At 43.3% G+C, this 17,624-nt stretch overlaps 1 protein-coding gene across 14 annotated transcripts in view; it reads right to left on the bottom strand.

Annotated features, from left to right (window-relative positions):
- Positions 1–17,624, bottom strand: part of ADAM22 (ADAM metallopeptidase domain 22) — a 177,491-nt gene that overhangs the window by 61,458 nt on the left and 98,409 nt on the right. For all 14 annotated transcript variants that reach the window (XM_040964741.1, XM_040964744.1, XM_040964743.1 and 11 more), the window contains exons 5-7: positions 8,256–8,338; positions 4,395–4,458; positions 3,205–3,274 (exon numbers count right to left, since the gene is read on the bottom strand). In XM_040964741.1, coding sequence (XP_040820675.1) covers positions 3,205–3,274; positions 4,395–4,458; positions 8,256–8,338 — 217 coding nt within the window. The remainder of the gene's footprint in view (positions 1–3,204; positions 3,275–4,394; positions 4,459–8,255; positions 8,339–17,624) is intronic.

Below are 17,624 nucleotides of genomic sequence, written 5' to 3'. Positions count from 1 at the left end.
TTCTTCACCTGTAACAAAATTTGCCTGACTTTTCTCATCTTGGGAACAGAAGTGAAATCTGATCTCCCCTGACCTGTCAACATTAATATCCATTGTTTCTGCATACAGATTTAACACTGGATAAAAGCAAGCCTATTTATACTGGAGGATATGCCTATGAAGTGAAGCAGAAACTGAACTCATTCCCCGTGGTATCTATTTCATAAGATTTTGACATGACTGAATGACATGAAGATGTCTGATGTGCAGCTTCTAATGCGAATGACGTTACATGACAGTGTGAAGCGTAATTGTTGTTATTAGGTATTATCTGTATAAACCAAAAAGTTCTCTGAAATCACACTGCTGCCCCAAAGTACTACACAACTGTTCACATAGGCAGTTACAACATGCATGGGGAAAAATTACTATGTATCAATTTACAAAATTACAAAATAATTTTAAATGATTTTTATGACTTTATCATTGTTATTGAGATTCATTTAAGTGACTTTATGGGGGCAATGGAAGACGGGAATGAGGGAGGGGGGAGCACTGAGAGAGATGTTTCAACCACAAACTCATTTCCCAGATGGCCCAACACCTAACACTGGGCCAGCCCAAAACCAGCAGCCAGAAGCCAGGAATTTCCAAAGAATCTCGCACATGGATGACAGGAGCCTAACCACTTGTGTCATCTTGTGCTGATTTTCCCAGGACTTTGGCATGGAGTTGGGTTGGAAGTGGGGCAATCAGGACACAAACCAACACCCATAAGAGATGCCAGCATCTCAGGTGGCAGTTTTACTACTAGTTCACAGATGCCTGCCCCAATCATTCTAACTTTTCAAAGACTCACTAAAAGGTAGAGCTACAGAGAGAGAAATGGGAAGACAGAGATTTACACCCAATGGTTCATTCCCTAAATGATCACAACAGCCAGCTGTGGGCTGGAAGGAAGTCAGGAGTCAGAAGCTTCTTCCAAGTCTCCCATCTGGGTTCATGGGCTCGAGTACCTGGGCCAGCCTCCACTGCTTCTCCTAGACTGCTGGATACGTAGTGCAGCAGCTGGAACACAAGCCAGCATCCATGGGACACTGGCATCGCCATGCCTTTGCTCCTTCTGCTACAACACTGGCTCTTGGACCATTTCAATCTTTAAGAACTGGATGTTAAGGGATCACCAGAAATAAACAAGCTTTTCCCGAAATGTATTCTTAGGAACAGTAGTCTTGAGAGCTCACAGCCAACAATAAGATTAAGATGGAGATCATCCACAAACCAGTTAAATGCACCCAACCTAAAACAAATACGCTTACTTTTAAGTTCATTTCACAAACACTGGAGTTCTAACATTTAGTTGTTTCTCATTTTCTTCTAATTCATTATATTAATCACAGTAATTTTAAAAATCCATTCTAAAAATTGACAATTCCAACCTCCACCTTAAGAGTGGGATTTGTTGTACAAAATTAGGAGAAAGGAAAAATAGCAAATAATTGAGGCAAACCTAAGTTTTCAAAGAATATGCCTAAGAACCATTTTAATAACAAGACTGCTGAGTCATTTCCAAAGTTTGTACTGCACAAAGCTCAAGAAATCTGGTAAGCCTGTATCATAACATGCCCACAAGAAAGTCTTCAGGGAAAATATTTATTACCTTAAATACTAATTAATGCTGGCTGCTTCCAGTAACATCTATTAAATTGTAGTTTTCAGGCAGCTAGCTTTGATTTATTTTCTTCCCTTAAGGGGAATCATAAAGTTTCATAAAGTTACAGAAGGAAGAGTTCGTGTCAAGCCAGAGCATCAGAGTTTTTGCTTGCAAAAATTACAAGGGTGAATTCTACCCAACAGGATCTTCTGGCCTGGTGGCAGCAGGAAGCCGCAGGAGTCCACACAGTCTTATTTAAGAGACAAAGGAGTATTAGCAAAAGGTGAAGATATGCTTTAAACTTCTAACTTTCTAAAGCAGTCAACTTTAAACTTTCTATGCGCTTGCTTGGGATTTGGTCTTAGATTCACAACTTTCCCATTTCCCCTCATTTGCCTGTCTCCTAGAGAACCTTTTCACTGAGTCACAATCCAAAACCCAACTCTCCCCTCTCATAGCTGTGTAAACCCTGTAAAAGGAAAACAGCTCGGGCTCTGCTCCTTCACACTACGGAAAAACGGGAATCATACAGAACTGCTGCAAAGATGATGAGGGAATTAAACATGAAGATGGCTTTCCGTAAGGAGAGGAGGAACAGCTCCACACCAGAAATCGGCATCTTATTACAAGGAAAGCACGAATGATGCACCAAGCCAGATACAACCGTGCCCACAGCACCCGGCTCCACCAGTGAGGCCAAGGGAAAAGGTGCACGCTCCTTCCAAGCTGTGCAGAGCGGAAGGCAGCTCTCAAACCACAATCTCTCCATGAGTGTGCCTATAAATACATGTGAGTAGAAAACAATAGTTTCAAAATAGCACATAATAAAAATAAAATGTTGGTCTATACTAGTTTTTTTTTTCTTAAAATGTTCTGTCCAAAAAAAAAAATAGAGAAGTGAATACTATGCTTGGGTCCAAAAGTTTCTGTGTTAAAATCTTACTGATCAAAGTCCCATACTGATGGCGTTTGCATATGGTGTTAAAGCAAAGCATTTGTGAATAAGTTCACAAGGGTACGGTCCTTGGGTGACATCAGTGGCTTCATCAGAAGAGGAGGACACACTGCAGCTGGCACACCTGCTCTGCCTCACTGTGTGACACCTTCTGCACAGGGTTCTAACAAGATGGCATGCAGGTGCCAACACCTGCTCTGGGACTTGCCAGCCTGCAGAACTACCACCCAGACCTGCATCCTTTGTAAATTACATGGTGTCAGATACTGTGCAACAACAGTGAATGGACTGAGACAATGAGGAAAACAACAAACAGGAAAAGAAATTCATTCCTATGTTCACAGAACCAGTATTTCATCCAGAGTTTACATATTTTACTTCTATATGTCAATAATTCCTCGAGCTAGTAGTAATAATAAGCCATATCTTCGGAATTCATCCCGTATTAATTAGAGGCCAGTTAGCATTTTATTCGCCCTCTTTATGTAACTTTATGCAAAAAAAGTCACAAGCAGTTGTGGGCTAATGATATTTCACATGTGTATAAGTTCTAAGGCATCAGATGAATTACTGAAGTTGCTTTTTAAAACAAAAAGTCAGTATATAAATGTCATACCAGATGGCAGATCATCCAAAGGAAATTCAGACAGCCTGGCCTTGTAAATGGAATGGAAGTGGAAATCCTCCTGAAAGACACAAGCAAGGGAGGGTAAGCAGTCAGCCACTTCCGGCTGCTCAGTCATGCCAGGAGAAAGGGAGACCCTTAAATGAACCACAGCCTGACTAGATATTCCTGGGTTTACAGCCATAGCACAACCCCTCCCACCCAGTCTCCTATTTTCCCAACACTAGAGTGACAACCAATCAGAAACAAAGCACCTAAACAGAGAGAGAAGGCAAGGTCTGCAGTAATGGAAAATCAATGACTAGACCTATTTCCCCAAGGAAAAATAAGACATCTAAGGGGAAAAAATGGGTTCTTGTTTTCTTATGACTGATTCTTTTTCACAGATCAGTGCCCCCTTTTAACAGCCCAGATAACATAGTAAAACCTGCAGGGTATCAACTAGCCATGCACTGGGGAGTGGGCGACTGGTGCTGTGTGTGCCTAGGGCAGACCCTGCTCCAAAATTCAGGTGTCACAGTTACACTAAAGGTTAAGACATAAAGATGAAAGGTGTTTCTTTTGAGAAAAAAGTAATTAACACTCATAAAATCTCATTTGGCTTCATCTAATTTAAAAAATAGATTATTATAAACACTCAGGTCTCAGTGTATTATTTAAAATGATGAGACTGTCAAGCAAAGTGATAGGACAGCCAGCAATGGACTCTTGGAAAATAATATAAAATACAGATGCTTTCCCAAACCATATTATTTGGTAGTAGTACATTATTTATCAATCAACTATATCAATAATTCAGTCCTTTTCTAATCTAGAGAAAGCAGATACTTCAACCAAAGTGAGGTAGAGAGTTAAGAATTCGTTTTCTACAAACCTCATTGGCAAAGAGCCTTAAAGGCAATTACTAGTGGGGAAAAAATACAGAAAATATGGGGGAAATGGAGTGAAAAATGAAAAAAAAAAAGGAAAAGTGGGGTAAAAAATTCATCCATCTGTGGAACTGACTATGAAAGGCTGCAGGTACATGTCATTTGGTGAAGTCGTAATACCAGTGTGACTGTCTGGAGATGCCATCTGTGAACAGGTGAGAAAGGCTAATCAAGGTCACAAAGGGAAGCCTAATCCAAGAGGGCCGGGCAGCTTATGTTCACATTTGCTGTGGCAACAGAAGGAGCACTTACTTGGGCTGTCTCATTTTCTTCTGGCTCAATGAGATACGTGTGCTTCCCGTCATAGAACATCCCACTGCCAAGGACAAGAAAAGAATTTAGGCGTGGCTAGACTTACGTCACAGCAAGATCACCAATAAGTCTAGAGCAGCCAGAGCGCCAGGTACTCCCATTGCCCTTTGCCAATGCCACCCCACCAACTGACCACACAACACACATCCTGTGCTTGCAGGGTTCCCTTATTCAAATAAGATCTGGGGCTCTGGAGGACCACACAGAAGCTGTGTCCATTACTCCTCCCTCTACCATACAACTCTAAGACTATAATTTGCAAAGAGTCAGCTGCTGGGCACAGAGGGGATGATGTAACAAAACAGGTCTTTTAGGACCTTCCAGAGTGTTCTGTGCGAGACTCAGGCAGTAGCTACCCAGCAAACCCCTGGGACTCAGGCAGTAGATTCTCAGCAAATCACAAGTGGTTTTGATTTTCAGGGGCTACACTGAGACAGGCTTTCCTACGACACCCCAGAAAGATCTTCTACAAACAAGAGTTTCTCACTTAAACAACTTGCAATGAGCTAGCTACTTGGCACTCATGTTATCTTTTCCACAAACTAGGGTACCTGTCATCATTTTACAGGCAAGGAGATCAAAGCCCCAAGAGGTGAGGTAACTTGTCCAAATTACGTAACCTGTAGGAGCAGAGCAGGAATAAAGCTCAGGGCCATGGCTCCTGAACTGTCCAACTACAGTCTGCCACCTACCTTGGTCCGTTCATTTAACATCCACTCATCTGAAAACCAGCAAAAAGCACTGCTATAGGTGTGGACACAGCAGCACTGAACTAAACAGACCCACCGCCCACCCCTTGGACACTAAGGGGTACCCCATAGATGACAGGCCGTAAATATATGAACTGAACAGACCCACCGCCCACCCCTAGGGCACTCAGGGGTATGCCAGAGATGACAAGACATAAACACAGGATTCAAACGGGGACATACATGAGATGCTGGTCAGTTCTAGGGTAGGAAAATAAAGTGGAAAAGGGTAATAAATAGTACAGGAGGGTAAAACATGAGAAATCAAGGGAGAGGACTGTGGATTCTTAAGGTAATTAGAGCAGGACTTCACAGGAAAGATGGGACTTGAGCAAAGACCTGAAACAAGTGAAGGGGTGGGCCATAGGAAATCTGCACAAAGAGCATCGCAGACCAAAGCCATGGTGAGACACTCTTGGTTTATGTCCAGAAAGAGTCAGACAGAAACATGGCTGGAACAGAGCCTGCGAGGGGTGGTAGAGGCCACGGACCAGGGGCCCTTCTGAGGGCCTTGGCTTTCCCTCAAAGAGACAAAGAGCCAGTGCAGGGTTCAAAGGGAAGGCAAAACACATCCTCCCTTGAGTTTTAAAATGATCACCCTGGCTGCTGTGTGGCAGTAACCGCTCGGATGGCAAGGTTAGAAGCAGAGACTCTGTGACAATGATCCAGGTGAGAGAAGACAAAGTCAAGCAGGCAATGGCAGCTGTGGGGAGAGGGAACCAAAGTCCGCACACATCAACAGGACTTGCTGATGCTTCTGGAACAGAGTGTGCAGGGTGGATGCCTGCATCCCACATCACAGCTCCAGCTTCGAGGCCTGGCTGCTTTGCTTCCAACCCTGCTTTGTATAGTGTGCACCCTGCGAAGCAGCAGATGACAGCCCAAGGACGTGGGTCCCTGCCACCCAAGTGGGAGATGGACAGGGACCCCTGGCTTCAGCCTGGGCCAGCCTTGGCAGATTCAGCCATTCGGAAGGATGATATACCTCTCCCCATCCGTGTCTCTGTGTCTGTCACAGATCCAGGGAGGCAGGTATCACGGCTCAAGGGACTGGGTTCCTGCCACCCAAGTGGGACACCTGGCTCCCCCACTTTGGTTACCCAGCTGGTCCTGGCAGCTGGAGAGTGAACTAGTCAATGACAGCTCTGTCTCTTAGCTCAAAAAATACATATATTTTTAAGATCTTGTGTTATCATTCAGGCATGTGAGAGGGACAAATCTAATCTTTTGCAGTGATTGTTCAGTTCCAGGAGGGCATGAATGCGTAACTTCCAGCTGTTCAATTCAGAACAGTATTTTTTTTTGTCCCTGGTACCTTAATGATACAGGTTGGTCCCCCTGCTCTATAATTATAACGCTTTCTAGTTCTGCCTCTATCCAAATTCTTTCATTCCTGCTGTAACATCTTCCACATGTCCTTCATGTTTATGTCCCCACATCTGCAGTTTTCAATCCCAAGTGCACTTTCAGAACTTGGAAGACAATGCATTTGGAACTTAAAGACAAACAGATGCAATCTGTAAGCTATTATCAACAACATATGTTTGAAGAAGCAGAGGGGGATCCTTTTCAGAACAGGAGACCAAATGCAGGAGCAAACACCCCTTGTGCCCTGTAGAGGTGTGGCCAGGCCCACCCAGAAAATCTTGTCACACGTTGCCAAACTTCACATGGCAACACGGATTAATGCAAGCAGATTGTTCTGTTAAAATACCTAGGATATTATTCACCCTCACATTATGTTAATATCCAGTAGGAAGATCAATTCTTTTGACAGGGTTTAAGCATCATGCTCACAGTGTAATTAGAGCAAATCCTGACATTAGCTACACCCAGAGGATTCTGGTTTTCTGAATTATACAATCCCAGCATTCATTAATTAACCAGTAAAAAATGTCACATGTGCTTTGTGTGAAAATTCACACATCTTTGCTACATTTATATAAATTCTAATAATATACACTTCAGTTCATAATAGAAAATTCTTGAATAAAAAATAGCTGGGACCAAGAATTACAAGCCAATTGAGATGAAATTATTAAAGCTACATTGAAACAAGCTCTTGGAAGAAGACAGCCATTTCACAAGTTTCCACAAGAGGGCACTAACCCCACATTTAATTCCATATTTTAGGGTTCCCATAGTTACAGGATTTTTGTGATAATAGCAAACATACAAAAATGTCTATTTGGTCTTTGAATTTTGAAAAAAAAAGCGTGCCCTCAGGTTCATATAGCAGACACATGAATTTGTTCTGCTTTATTTTCCTCTACTGAATTCAGTAAATCAAAGAACAAAAGCGGGAAGAAAAAACAAACCCTCCCTATGGATCAGGTAATTTCTAAAGGACGAGTCATGGACAAAATAAAGCACCTCACATCTAAACCACTGTCACTGGGAAGCAAACACTGTCCAGTGTTTAGTACCACTGCTCCAAAACACTTCTGTCCACAACCAGGACGAGGAATGCAATACCAAAGTCACAAGTCACGGCGAACAGAGGGGTGATCCAACGGACAGCAAAGTCGCAGCTCAAACACAGCAGTGCACAATCCTGGCTGCGGACACGGGGTGGGTTTCCTGTTTATTTATTTTCAAATGAGAATGTGTTTAACAATAATAGTACTTTTACAAAGCCTTTGTAGAATCCAGAGTTCCTGATGCTGTCACTGAAACCTCGCTTGGTTCTCTAAGCGCCTGTCATCCCATAGCAATACAGAAACACACATCAAGGACTGGCACCAAGGGGTTAAACACTCACCGAAACAGAAACCGAAGTTACCCAAGCCACTCCTATTTGAATTCCGGTGAAACTAGAAAAATGTTTCTGGTATCACTACAGGATATGCTATAATCCCAAAGTCTCTGGGGTTTTGCAACTTTAATTTAAAAAGCTTCTTGAGTCATAAGCCTCAGAGGGGGGAGGGGGAAATATCAGATCCAAAATTATTTTTTTATATAAAATAGAAATGTCTGCTACAGGGTAGTATAAACTAAGAACCTTAAGCTACTGAAAGGATACATGGTACAAATAACGTTTTTGAGCACTTACTGGAGTCCGTGGCAGGTTGACAAGGCAACGAATGAGGCTCGGTTTCCTCGGATACGGCCCTGGTAGTAACAGTGCTCTCCTCCCTGGGAACAGAAACAGAAAACACAAGCTTTGGCCATCACAGGGAGACTGCAGAGGGTCGTCTCCCACGGGGTTCCGGTCGCAGCACACACCCACGCATCCGGCTCTACACACTAGTCAAGGGCTCTGACGACCACGGCCAACCATTTCTAACAGAAGTACTTAAAGCACTCCGAGGGAGCTGACTCCCAAAGGAAAGACAGAGAGATAAAAGTTGACTTCACTTGCTTCTTCTCTGTAGCTGGTATGACAAAGTCACAGATACTGCGCTACGCACCAGTCAGGTGTGTATCTTTCCCACTGTGCCAAAGAAAGTTTAGTTACCATTCTCTCTAGCTCTGCAAGACTCCACCTACAGCATCAGCAACACGATGAAAGCACATGTGAATGCTGAGACTCGCCACATCACACTGAAAGAAGACACCTGTTTTTATGGTGTCTGTACTAAGATTTGACTGTTGCTAAACACTTTTTTTTCTCAAATCTGGAGGGATTTCCCAGGAAGCAGTCTAGGGACTAGGATTTGAAATTGTGACATTTTGCGTTGGAATTGTGGCTCATCAGGTCAAGCCACCACCTGCAAAGCCAGCATCCCATATGGATGTCCCATCTGCTTTACTACCCACCCAGACCCTCCCCCACAACCCACCAGCACCCTGCTGCCGTGCCTGAAAACGCAGCAGAGGATGGCCCAAGTGCGTAGGCCCCTGCACCCACATGGAAGAGCTGGTTGGAGTTTCCTACTCCTGGCTTTGGTATCGCTCAGTCCTGGTCTTTGTTGATTTCTGGGAAACAAATCTACAGATGAAATATAGCTGTGTCTCTCCTTCTCTCTGTAACTCAGTCCTTCAGATACTTAAATAAATCTTTTATTTACAAAATGAAGTATATTACAAAGTTTCTTCCAGTAGTCAGTTGTACTACTCTAGCTAACATGCTTGGAAACAGAAGTCTATCATACTTCTGGTTGTTTCAGATTTTGGAATATCAGTGTATACACAATCAGAAATCTCAGGGTCCAAACATGGGATTCACTGGTTTCATAGACACTTGACACGTACAGCAGAAAGGTAATTTTATGTATGCAACATTTATGCCTGCATTTTGATGGAATGCTTCCCATGGGGTCAGCTGTAGAATTTTCCACTTAGGGCCTCTTGTCACCACTCAAAAAGGTTCAGCTCTAGTGCATTTCAATTTAAGATTTTCAGACAAGGGATGTTCAGCCTGTACTGGTAAATTCATTTTTTTTTAATTAAATGTTCCTAGAAAAGGTACTAAGGTAAATCCACAGCGTTGGCACTCAGAAACCAGAAGCACTAACCTCCCCAGACACTCACTAGAAATGTAGACTCCCAGGTCCTGCCCCAGAATCTGCATTTTAACAAATGCCCCAGGTGACTCATTTGCATATTAAAGTTTGAGCTGCTCTGCTCCAAAAGATCTTTTTCTGCTTCCCCCATTAGTCTTTTTCTCCAGTGACTGGAAGCTTCTAGTTAAATTGGCTCCCTGAGATGGGAAGAGCAACACAGAAGGACACAATGGTTCCTCAAAAGGACATAATGCACCTGCTTCAGCATTTGACTGTAGGATAACCCAACTCCAAATGCTCAGAGCTCCACGCCGGAAGGGGAATGAATCAGGGAAAGCAAGGCGGAGCAGGGTTGGACGAATTTGCTCATCAGAATCCCAGAGAAAGCAGCCTGGCCTGAGACGGCTGCTCTCAGGAGATCACCCCAGGAGCCGCGGACTCTCAGCTTTGGGGAATAGCTGGGAAGGTACACACAGCAAGCCCTAAGTCAGGACAGTTGCAGACTCCGCATCCGGAGATGAACAAGGAGCTTGGGGGGAGGGAGAAGACAGAAGATGTCCTGGCACATGGGGGTCAGACATGGGACAGAACCCAGAAAGCCACCTGGAGCTTGGAGGCAGAATCAACACTGGACACCAGAACGTGGCCACTGACTCCACACGGAGAGTTTGAGTACCACAGTGTGAGCCCTGAGATCCTTGACTTTCTGGCTGTGTCATCTTCGGCAAGCTACAGAACCTACCTGGGTCTCAGTTTCCTCATCCGTCAAGAGCAGATGATTATCTCAGAGGGATGGAGGATTAAATGAGCTAACAGGCATAAAACGGTTAGAACAGTGCCAGGTTCCTGGCAAGCTCTCAATAAATGTTCACTGCTGTTAAAATTACTATGCCAATTATTGTTCTACTCAATTCATAGACATGATCACATTAAACCCTCACACCAATCCTTTGGAGAAATGCCATTATCTCCATTCTACATAGCAGGCCACAATCTGAGAGCCATGGTTGTCCACATGCGAAGTTGTCAGACACACATGTCAACTCTGTGGTGGCAAGGCCTGCATCCTTTCCCCTGCGCTACTTATGAGCTTAAGCTACAGCCTGCGAGAGGTGCAGCACAAATGCGAACTTCTCCTACACAGATTTATGTTATCTTACTCTATCCTATTTTATTTTATTATTTTGGGCAGTGCTGGGGGTAAAATTTTACATAATTTTAAAAAATCTATAGGTTGGAGCTGTAGCATAACAGAAAGCTTCATCCTCCGTGTGTGGTACCGGATATGTCTTCTGGCTGCTCCACTTCCAATCCAGCTACCTGCTTATGGCCTGGGAAAGCAGGGGAGGGTGGCCCAAGGCCTTGGACAGTGGGAGACCCAGAAGAAGCTCCTGGCTCCTGGCCTCAGAGCGCCCAGCTCTGGCCTTTGAGACCATTTGGTGAGTGAACTAGCAGATGGAAGATTCTCTCTATCTCTCTCTCACCTTTTCTCTTTCAAATTAAAAAAAAAAATCTTTAAAGCAAAAAAAATCTTAGGTGGGGCTGTAAGACTGGTGGCTTTTCCAGAAAATTAGATAATACAGACATAAGAGGATGTGATTTTGATGATGTAGGTTTCCTGGACATATGAACTGGACCAGAATCAACAACCCAGTCACGTGCTGGCCAAACATGAAAGGTATGTAGTCAGTTGTCTAGATGGAGACAGAATTTAACCGAAATCAGCTCTGTATGCCAAACCAGGATTAACCCTTTCAGGCAGGCTCAGAGTTAAGAGTCATACAATTGGACAGGATAAAGGGAAGAAAGGAAAAGCAGGGAAATGAAGCAGATAACAGCAAGAATTACATCATCAGTATCAATGGGAACTCATCACAGGTGGAGGAAGTATGTCAGTGACAAAGAGTACGAGAAATCTTCTGCAAATCATTAAAGTTTTCTTTAAAATATCAACCCTGTGAACACATCATATTAAATCACAGAAAAAAGTCATTATAAAAACATTTAAAATGTTTTCATGTTTTATTGTGGTAAGTTGGATGATTAGATTACAGAAGGCATTTTGGGGCGGGGGGACTTATCTCAGAATTTAAAAAAGGCCCAGAAAGTGCCTTTGATGGGGGCCCACCTGCACAAACACCAGCGCATCTCCGCAGTTTGGATTCTCAACTGGTGGCACATGGAACTGATTCCAACTAACAGCAAAGATTCAGATTTGTGTGATGATGTTTTTAAGAAATTATTCACTGGAAATCCAGAATTAATTACTCAAATTAATAACATCCTCTTTTTCTTCAAGATAACTATATTTTTGTCCAAGACAGAGACTGTATATACTATGAAAAGTGTTCCTTAATTTGTATAATACATCAGGAAGTTGAACTGAATTCCATTACTTTTTAATGCTTAAATCATTATTTTTATCTATTACTTTAAAATTCCATGCACTAGTGGTGAAAAAAAAATCCTCAAAATTCAGGGAGCACTTGGTGATGAGTAAAACGCCTTCCCTTCTAGACACACTGTTGAAGCTACACTTCCTTCTGAAAGAGAAGCCATTTTATCTTCTGCAACCTGTGGAGAATAGTCTGTGGATATTTATTTATTTACGGCCAGCTTCTGGTAATACATCCTGGGAGTCAGCGGATGGTGGCCCAAGTGCCTGGGTTCCTGACGTTAACCGGGGAGACCTGTTGGCAGCTCTGGCATCTTGAGCTTCACTTGGCCCTTGTAGGAATTTGGGGAGCACAATGAGTGGATAAATTTCTCTTTTTCCCTCCCTCCCACTCTGCTTTTCAAGGAGATACAAATAAATAGACACACATAAAATGGTTCCTACGATTTTATAATTAATCATTTGTAAAACTGAAAGACATACCACACTTTTGCTAAATAGCCAGCAAGAGGTCAAAAGAAAAATAGAATTCATTGTGAATTAACATCAAAAGATGAAATGATAACAAAAAAGTTAAGCAGTCTGAGTTAGCAAACAATGAAAATCCCACGGGATGCCGGTGCAGTGGTATAGTAGCTTAGCAGCTAAATCTTCCACCTGTAGCACCAGTATTCTACATGGGCTGCTCCACTTCTGATCCAGCTCCCTGCTTATGGCTGGGAAGTAGTGGAATCCAGCCCAAGTCCTTGGGCGCCCTGCACCCATGTGGGAGACCCAGAAGAAGCTCCCAGCAGGTGGAACACAGTATGATTAGATGAGGGGCAGAGACGGATAAATTTACTGAATGATGGATGCTACAGTTCAATTCTCTTACTTCAGCACTTCTGAGACTGATTTATAGTGAAGTTGATGGTGTCTCTTGCCCACATTGTTTGTTTAGGTAGCTCAGACAGCCAGGAATTCACATTTTAAAAAAAGATTTATTTATGTTTATTGCAAAGTCAGATATATAGAGAGAGGAGGAGAGACAAAGAGGAAGATCTTCCCTCTGATGATTCACTCCCCAAGTGGTAGCAACGGCTGGAGCTGAGCCAATCCGAAGCCAGGAGCTTCTTCCGGGTCTCCCACAATGGGCCATCCTCCACTGCTTTCCCAGGCCACAAGCAGGGAGCTGGATGGAAAGCAGGGCTGCCAGGACTAGAACCAGCACCCATATGGGATCCTGGTGAGTTCAAGGTGAGGACCTTAGCCACTAGGCCACTGAGCCATGCCCAAATCCACATTTTTAAATGCTATTCCAGTTTTACTAGTGTAGTGGATCTTGACCTTGGCTTGACCTAGTGGACTTTGAAAACTCTGCACTCAGGCCACCACTCAAACCAATCCAGTCACATTCTGGGGCAAGCCTCAGCATATGTCTCCTCTGATGCTCCAGGGCAGCTGCCAGTCTTGCAAACCCTACATAAGAGATATGCCACTCCAAGCACCACTCCACCAAGGGACTCAGTGTCACTGCATTGGGTTTGTTTTTTCTTAAGATTTATTTTTAATTTTTTTTTTATTGGAAAGTCAGATATACAGAGAGGAGGAGAGATCTTCCATCTGATGATTCACTCCTCAAATGTTCGCAACAGCTGGATCTGAGCCAATCCAAAGCCAAGGTTCCCGGAGACTCCTCTGGGTCTCCCACTCAAGTGCAGGGTCCCTAGGCTTTGGGCCATACTTGGCTGCTTTTCCAGGCCACAAGCAGGTAGCTGGATGAGAACTGGGGCTGCTTGATTTAGAACTGGTGCCCATATTTGTTCCTGGTGCTTGCAAGGTAAGGACTTTAGCCGCACTGGGCCCATGCAGTGGGTTTTTAAACACACTGATCCTGAGGCCTTGCTTGGTGCCCTGCTGGGTCAGAATCTCCAAGGAGATAAGAGCCCAGGCTTTTTATAGCTGCACAAGGTTCCCAGGTAATTTTCTGATCATAATTGGAATTATGGAATTAAAAAATATCTGAGATGAAGCCATCCCGACAAAGAAGATACCAGAAAGACAGATCTTGCATAGAACGAAGTGTCCACCCTGGCCATGCTGTCAGGGATTTATGTGACAGTTTATGGTGACTAATGAAGTGAGAAAACAGACTGAGAGAACCCTTCAAACCCAAGTACGCAGTCAAGGCTCTTTGTCCTTGTCCTCAAAAGCAGAAGGCTCAGCAGCATTAGCATGGGCTTGTTAGAAATGCAAAATCTCAGGCCTCTCTGAGGACTTGGAAGATCTGGGCGTGTGGCCCAACCTCCTGCGTCTCTGTACTGGCAAGGTGAATTCATTGTACCCCAAAGTTGGGGACACAGCCCCTTCTCACTACACCTGTCTCAGACCGTGGAGCTCCTCGTGGCTGAGCTCACTGAAATCGTACCCTACTTCTTAGCAGATCTTTCCCAAAACAGAAAGGATATAAATAGCCAACAGTGTTCCACTGCTTCTCTTGTTCCCTTAGAACCAGCTGGTTTTATCAGAAGCAAAATGGGAGGTGAGATAAGTATATGCACAAATTTTGCCATGCAGAGAACCAGGGAGAGCTGAGTTACTCCTTGTAGGTGCTGGTTACAGGATATAGTGTACGGGATGCTACAGACTGTATTGAAAGGGCTGGAGGGATCACCTGTCCCAGTGCCTGAGATAGAGTATTTCCCAGGATGCTGGTCTTTCAGCATTACACCTGTGGAAGTTACAGGCAAGTCAGAATGAGCTGGTCACTCCAAAATGGGCAGGGCTGGGACAGATATCTCCAGAGAAAAACTACCTCCCTCACTTTCTGGGGCTCTCCATTCACCCTCCTCCCCAGGTGGGAGCCTGCCTCACCCTGCTCCAGCACAGCACCTCTCAACCCTAGGTGCTCATAAATACCCTGTGGGAAGCTCTGCCCAGGTCTCCCACTGGGTGGCACAGACTCAACCACTTGGGCTATCACCTGCTATCTTCCAGAGTCTGTACCAGAAGGCAACTAGAATCAGGGTCAGGGCCAGGGCTGGACCCCACATAGGAAATCCACAGGAAGCTCCTGGATCCTGATTTCAGCCTGGTCCAGGTGTGGTTGTTGCAGCCATCTGGGAAGTAAACCAGTACATAAAGAAATCGCTCTCTCTTACTTTCTTTGTTCCTATCTCTCTCTCATGCTCTGTGACTCTGCACTTCAAAATAAGTAAGTAAATCTCTTTCTGTCTCTCTGTAAATCTGATTTTCCAATAAAAATAAATCTTTAAAAAAACCAAAACAAATAAATCTTTGAAAATCAATCACACACACACAAAGAAAATCAATCACACACACACACACACACACACACACACACACACACACACACACACACACGCACAGGAGAGAGAGAGAAACAGAGAGACAGAGAGATCTTCCATCTGCTGGTTCACTCCCCAGATGGGTACGGCCAGCACTGGCCAGGATAAGGTCAGAAGCTTTGTCCAAGTTTCCCATGTGAGTGTAGAGGCCCAATTAGTTGGGCCATCATCTACTGCTTTTCCCAGGCAACTTGCAAAGAGCCAGACTGGAAGCAGAGTAGTAAGGATATGAACTGGCATCCATATGGGATATTGGCATTGCAGGAAGCAGCTTTACATCCTATGTTAAAACATAAATACTTCTTTAAAAAAAGTAGATTACAAAAGGGAAAGAATTTTCATATAAAAGATGTATAGCAAGAATGGAGGCCTTCCAAATGCTCATGGCAATATGTATCATGAAAAACCCATGCATGGCCTTAAAAAAAAACTGCCCCCAAATAAAAAACCTTTTAATTCTATTTTTCATCAGCTTTTTGAAGCTCCTTTATAGCAAAACTTTCCATAAGAAAGGAACACACTAAAAAAAGTAGATAAATAAAAATGATAAAGAAGTTTATTACCAGTGGATGATAAACATCACAAAATACAGGAGCCGTAAGTATATTATGAGTTTATGAGTTAAAAACAAAACCCACAAGAGACTCTCATATCTGTTATATTGTGGGGCAGTACCCTTTCCTTACCCTGATGTGTCCGAGACAGTGCGAGCCGATGACTGCAAAGTATGAAAATGGGGATTTGGTGTTTCCCAGGAGTTATAGCTACTAAGTACCATAAGGTAATGACCCTGGAAAAGCAGTTGTTTCCAGCCATGTGGGCTTGTTCCCCCTCCCACAAACAAGTGCCAGTGCATCTTTTGTTCTCATGCTATTAAAACACTTCCTGTGCTCCTCTGTGAGGGTCACCAGGACAAATGACCCAAATCTGAATGGTTTACAACATCAGAAGTTAACCCCCCAACCCTGAAGGCCAGGAAATCTAAAACCCAAGCACTGCAGAGCCTGTTTCCTCTAAAGGCTCCAGTAACACTCCATCCCTGCCTTTCCCCACTCCCAGGTTGCCGGGCCTTTTGTGTCCCTGGCTCTTCAGGGTGTCCCTGCAGTCTCTGCCTCCGTCTTCATGGGTTGCTTGCTCCATGTGTCTGCTTCTGCCTTTGCCCCTCAATGTCCCCTACCAGGTCATAACCCAGGGGGCTGGCTTGGGGGTAGGTCTAAGAGCTTGTGGTGAAACTGAAATCCACACATCCAAGTGGTCTTTTAAAAAACTCATGGAAAGTTTCTTTACGAGAAATCAATGCAATTTCAATCTTTCTGCACATGGCTTATATTTTAATCCCATTTTCCATGATTGTTTTTAAATACCCTTGCATGACCTTATCTTGACTACATATGAAAATATTTCCAAGTAAGTGCAGGTTCTCAGAGCAGAGATGAAATAATTTTGGGCTGAACACTTCCCAGCGCAGTTCAGCTTATCCCTCTAAACAGGCTCAAGTAGCTTTCATATTCCTAATCCATGGATTTTGGCTTCTAAGCAGCTTGGCTCAGACATACAAACTAGAGGTGTCAATCATGACTATTACTCATCTAATAAGATTAATTTGTATTCAGTCAGCCATTCTAGTGAGCTGCATTTAAAAATATTCATCATTATTTTTACACAAATAATATGAAAGACCTGATCTGCTACTCTATCATTAAGTCAAACCAAGCTTCCAAAATTGCTTATCTTTAACCACAGAACAGTCAACGGCATTATTTTTCAGCTGTCAGGTAATCATTACACACCCACTAATATAGCAAATGTCTTTCCAGACTACCAAAAAAGTTTAGCTTCCCACAAAGTGCTCTTCAGCAACAAATTACTGTAAGGCACAAATTGCACTTGGGTTTTCCGAGATGCTGTTCTAAATTGGGAGAATGGAAAATCAATGTGAACCATGTACAGTGACTATATAATTACAAACTCAGGAAATTATAACTCTATCCAGGAAACCACTGCATCACTGTACCTTTTCACAAATAATAAAATTTAAGTGTATAGCTCTAAATAGCTTTTTTAGCACAAAGCGCATACATATATAATTTAGCATAATATATTGCCTAAAATCTTTAGCTGTAACTGTTTGAATACTGACAGAAGGAAATGTAACTAAAAAGAAGGCAGTTACAGAAAAAGAAGTTACAGCAGAGCATCCTTAAAGAAAAAACAAGATTATTATTCCAGAAGAA

The sequence above is a fragment of the Ochotona curzoniae genome, unplaced genomic scaffold (genome assembly GCF_017591425.1).
Source record: "Ochotona curzoniae isolate NIBS_2020 unplaced genomic scaffold, NIBS_Ocur_1.0 scaffold_3835, whole genome shotgun sequence".
Lineage (NCBI taxonomy): Eukaryota > Metazoa > Chordata > Mammalia > Lagomorpha > Ochotonidae > Ochotona > Ochotona curzoniae.
This window is presented reverse-complemented; position numbering and strand designations above follow the sequence as displayed.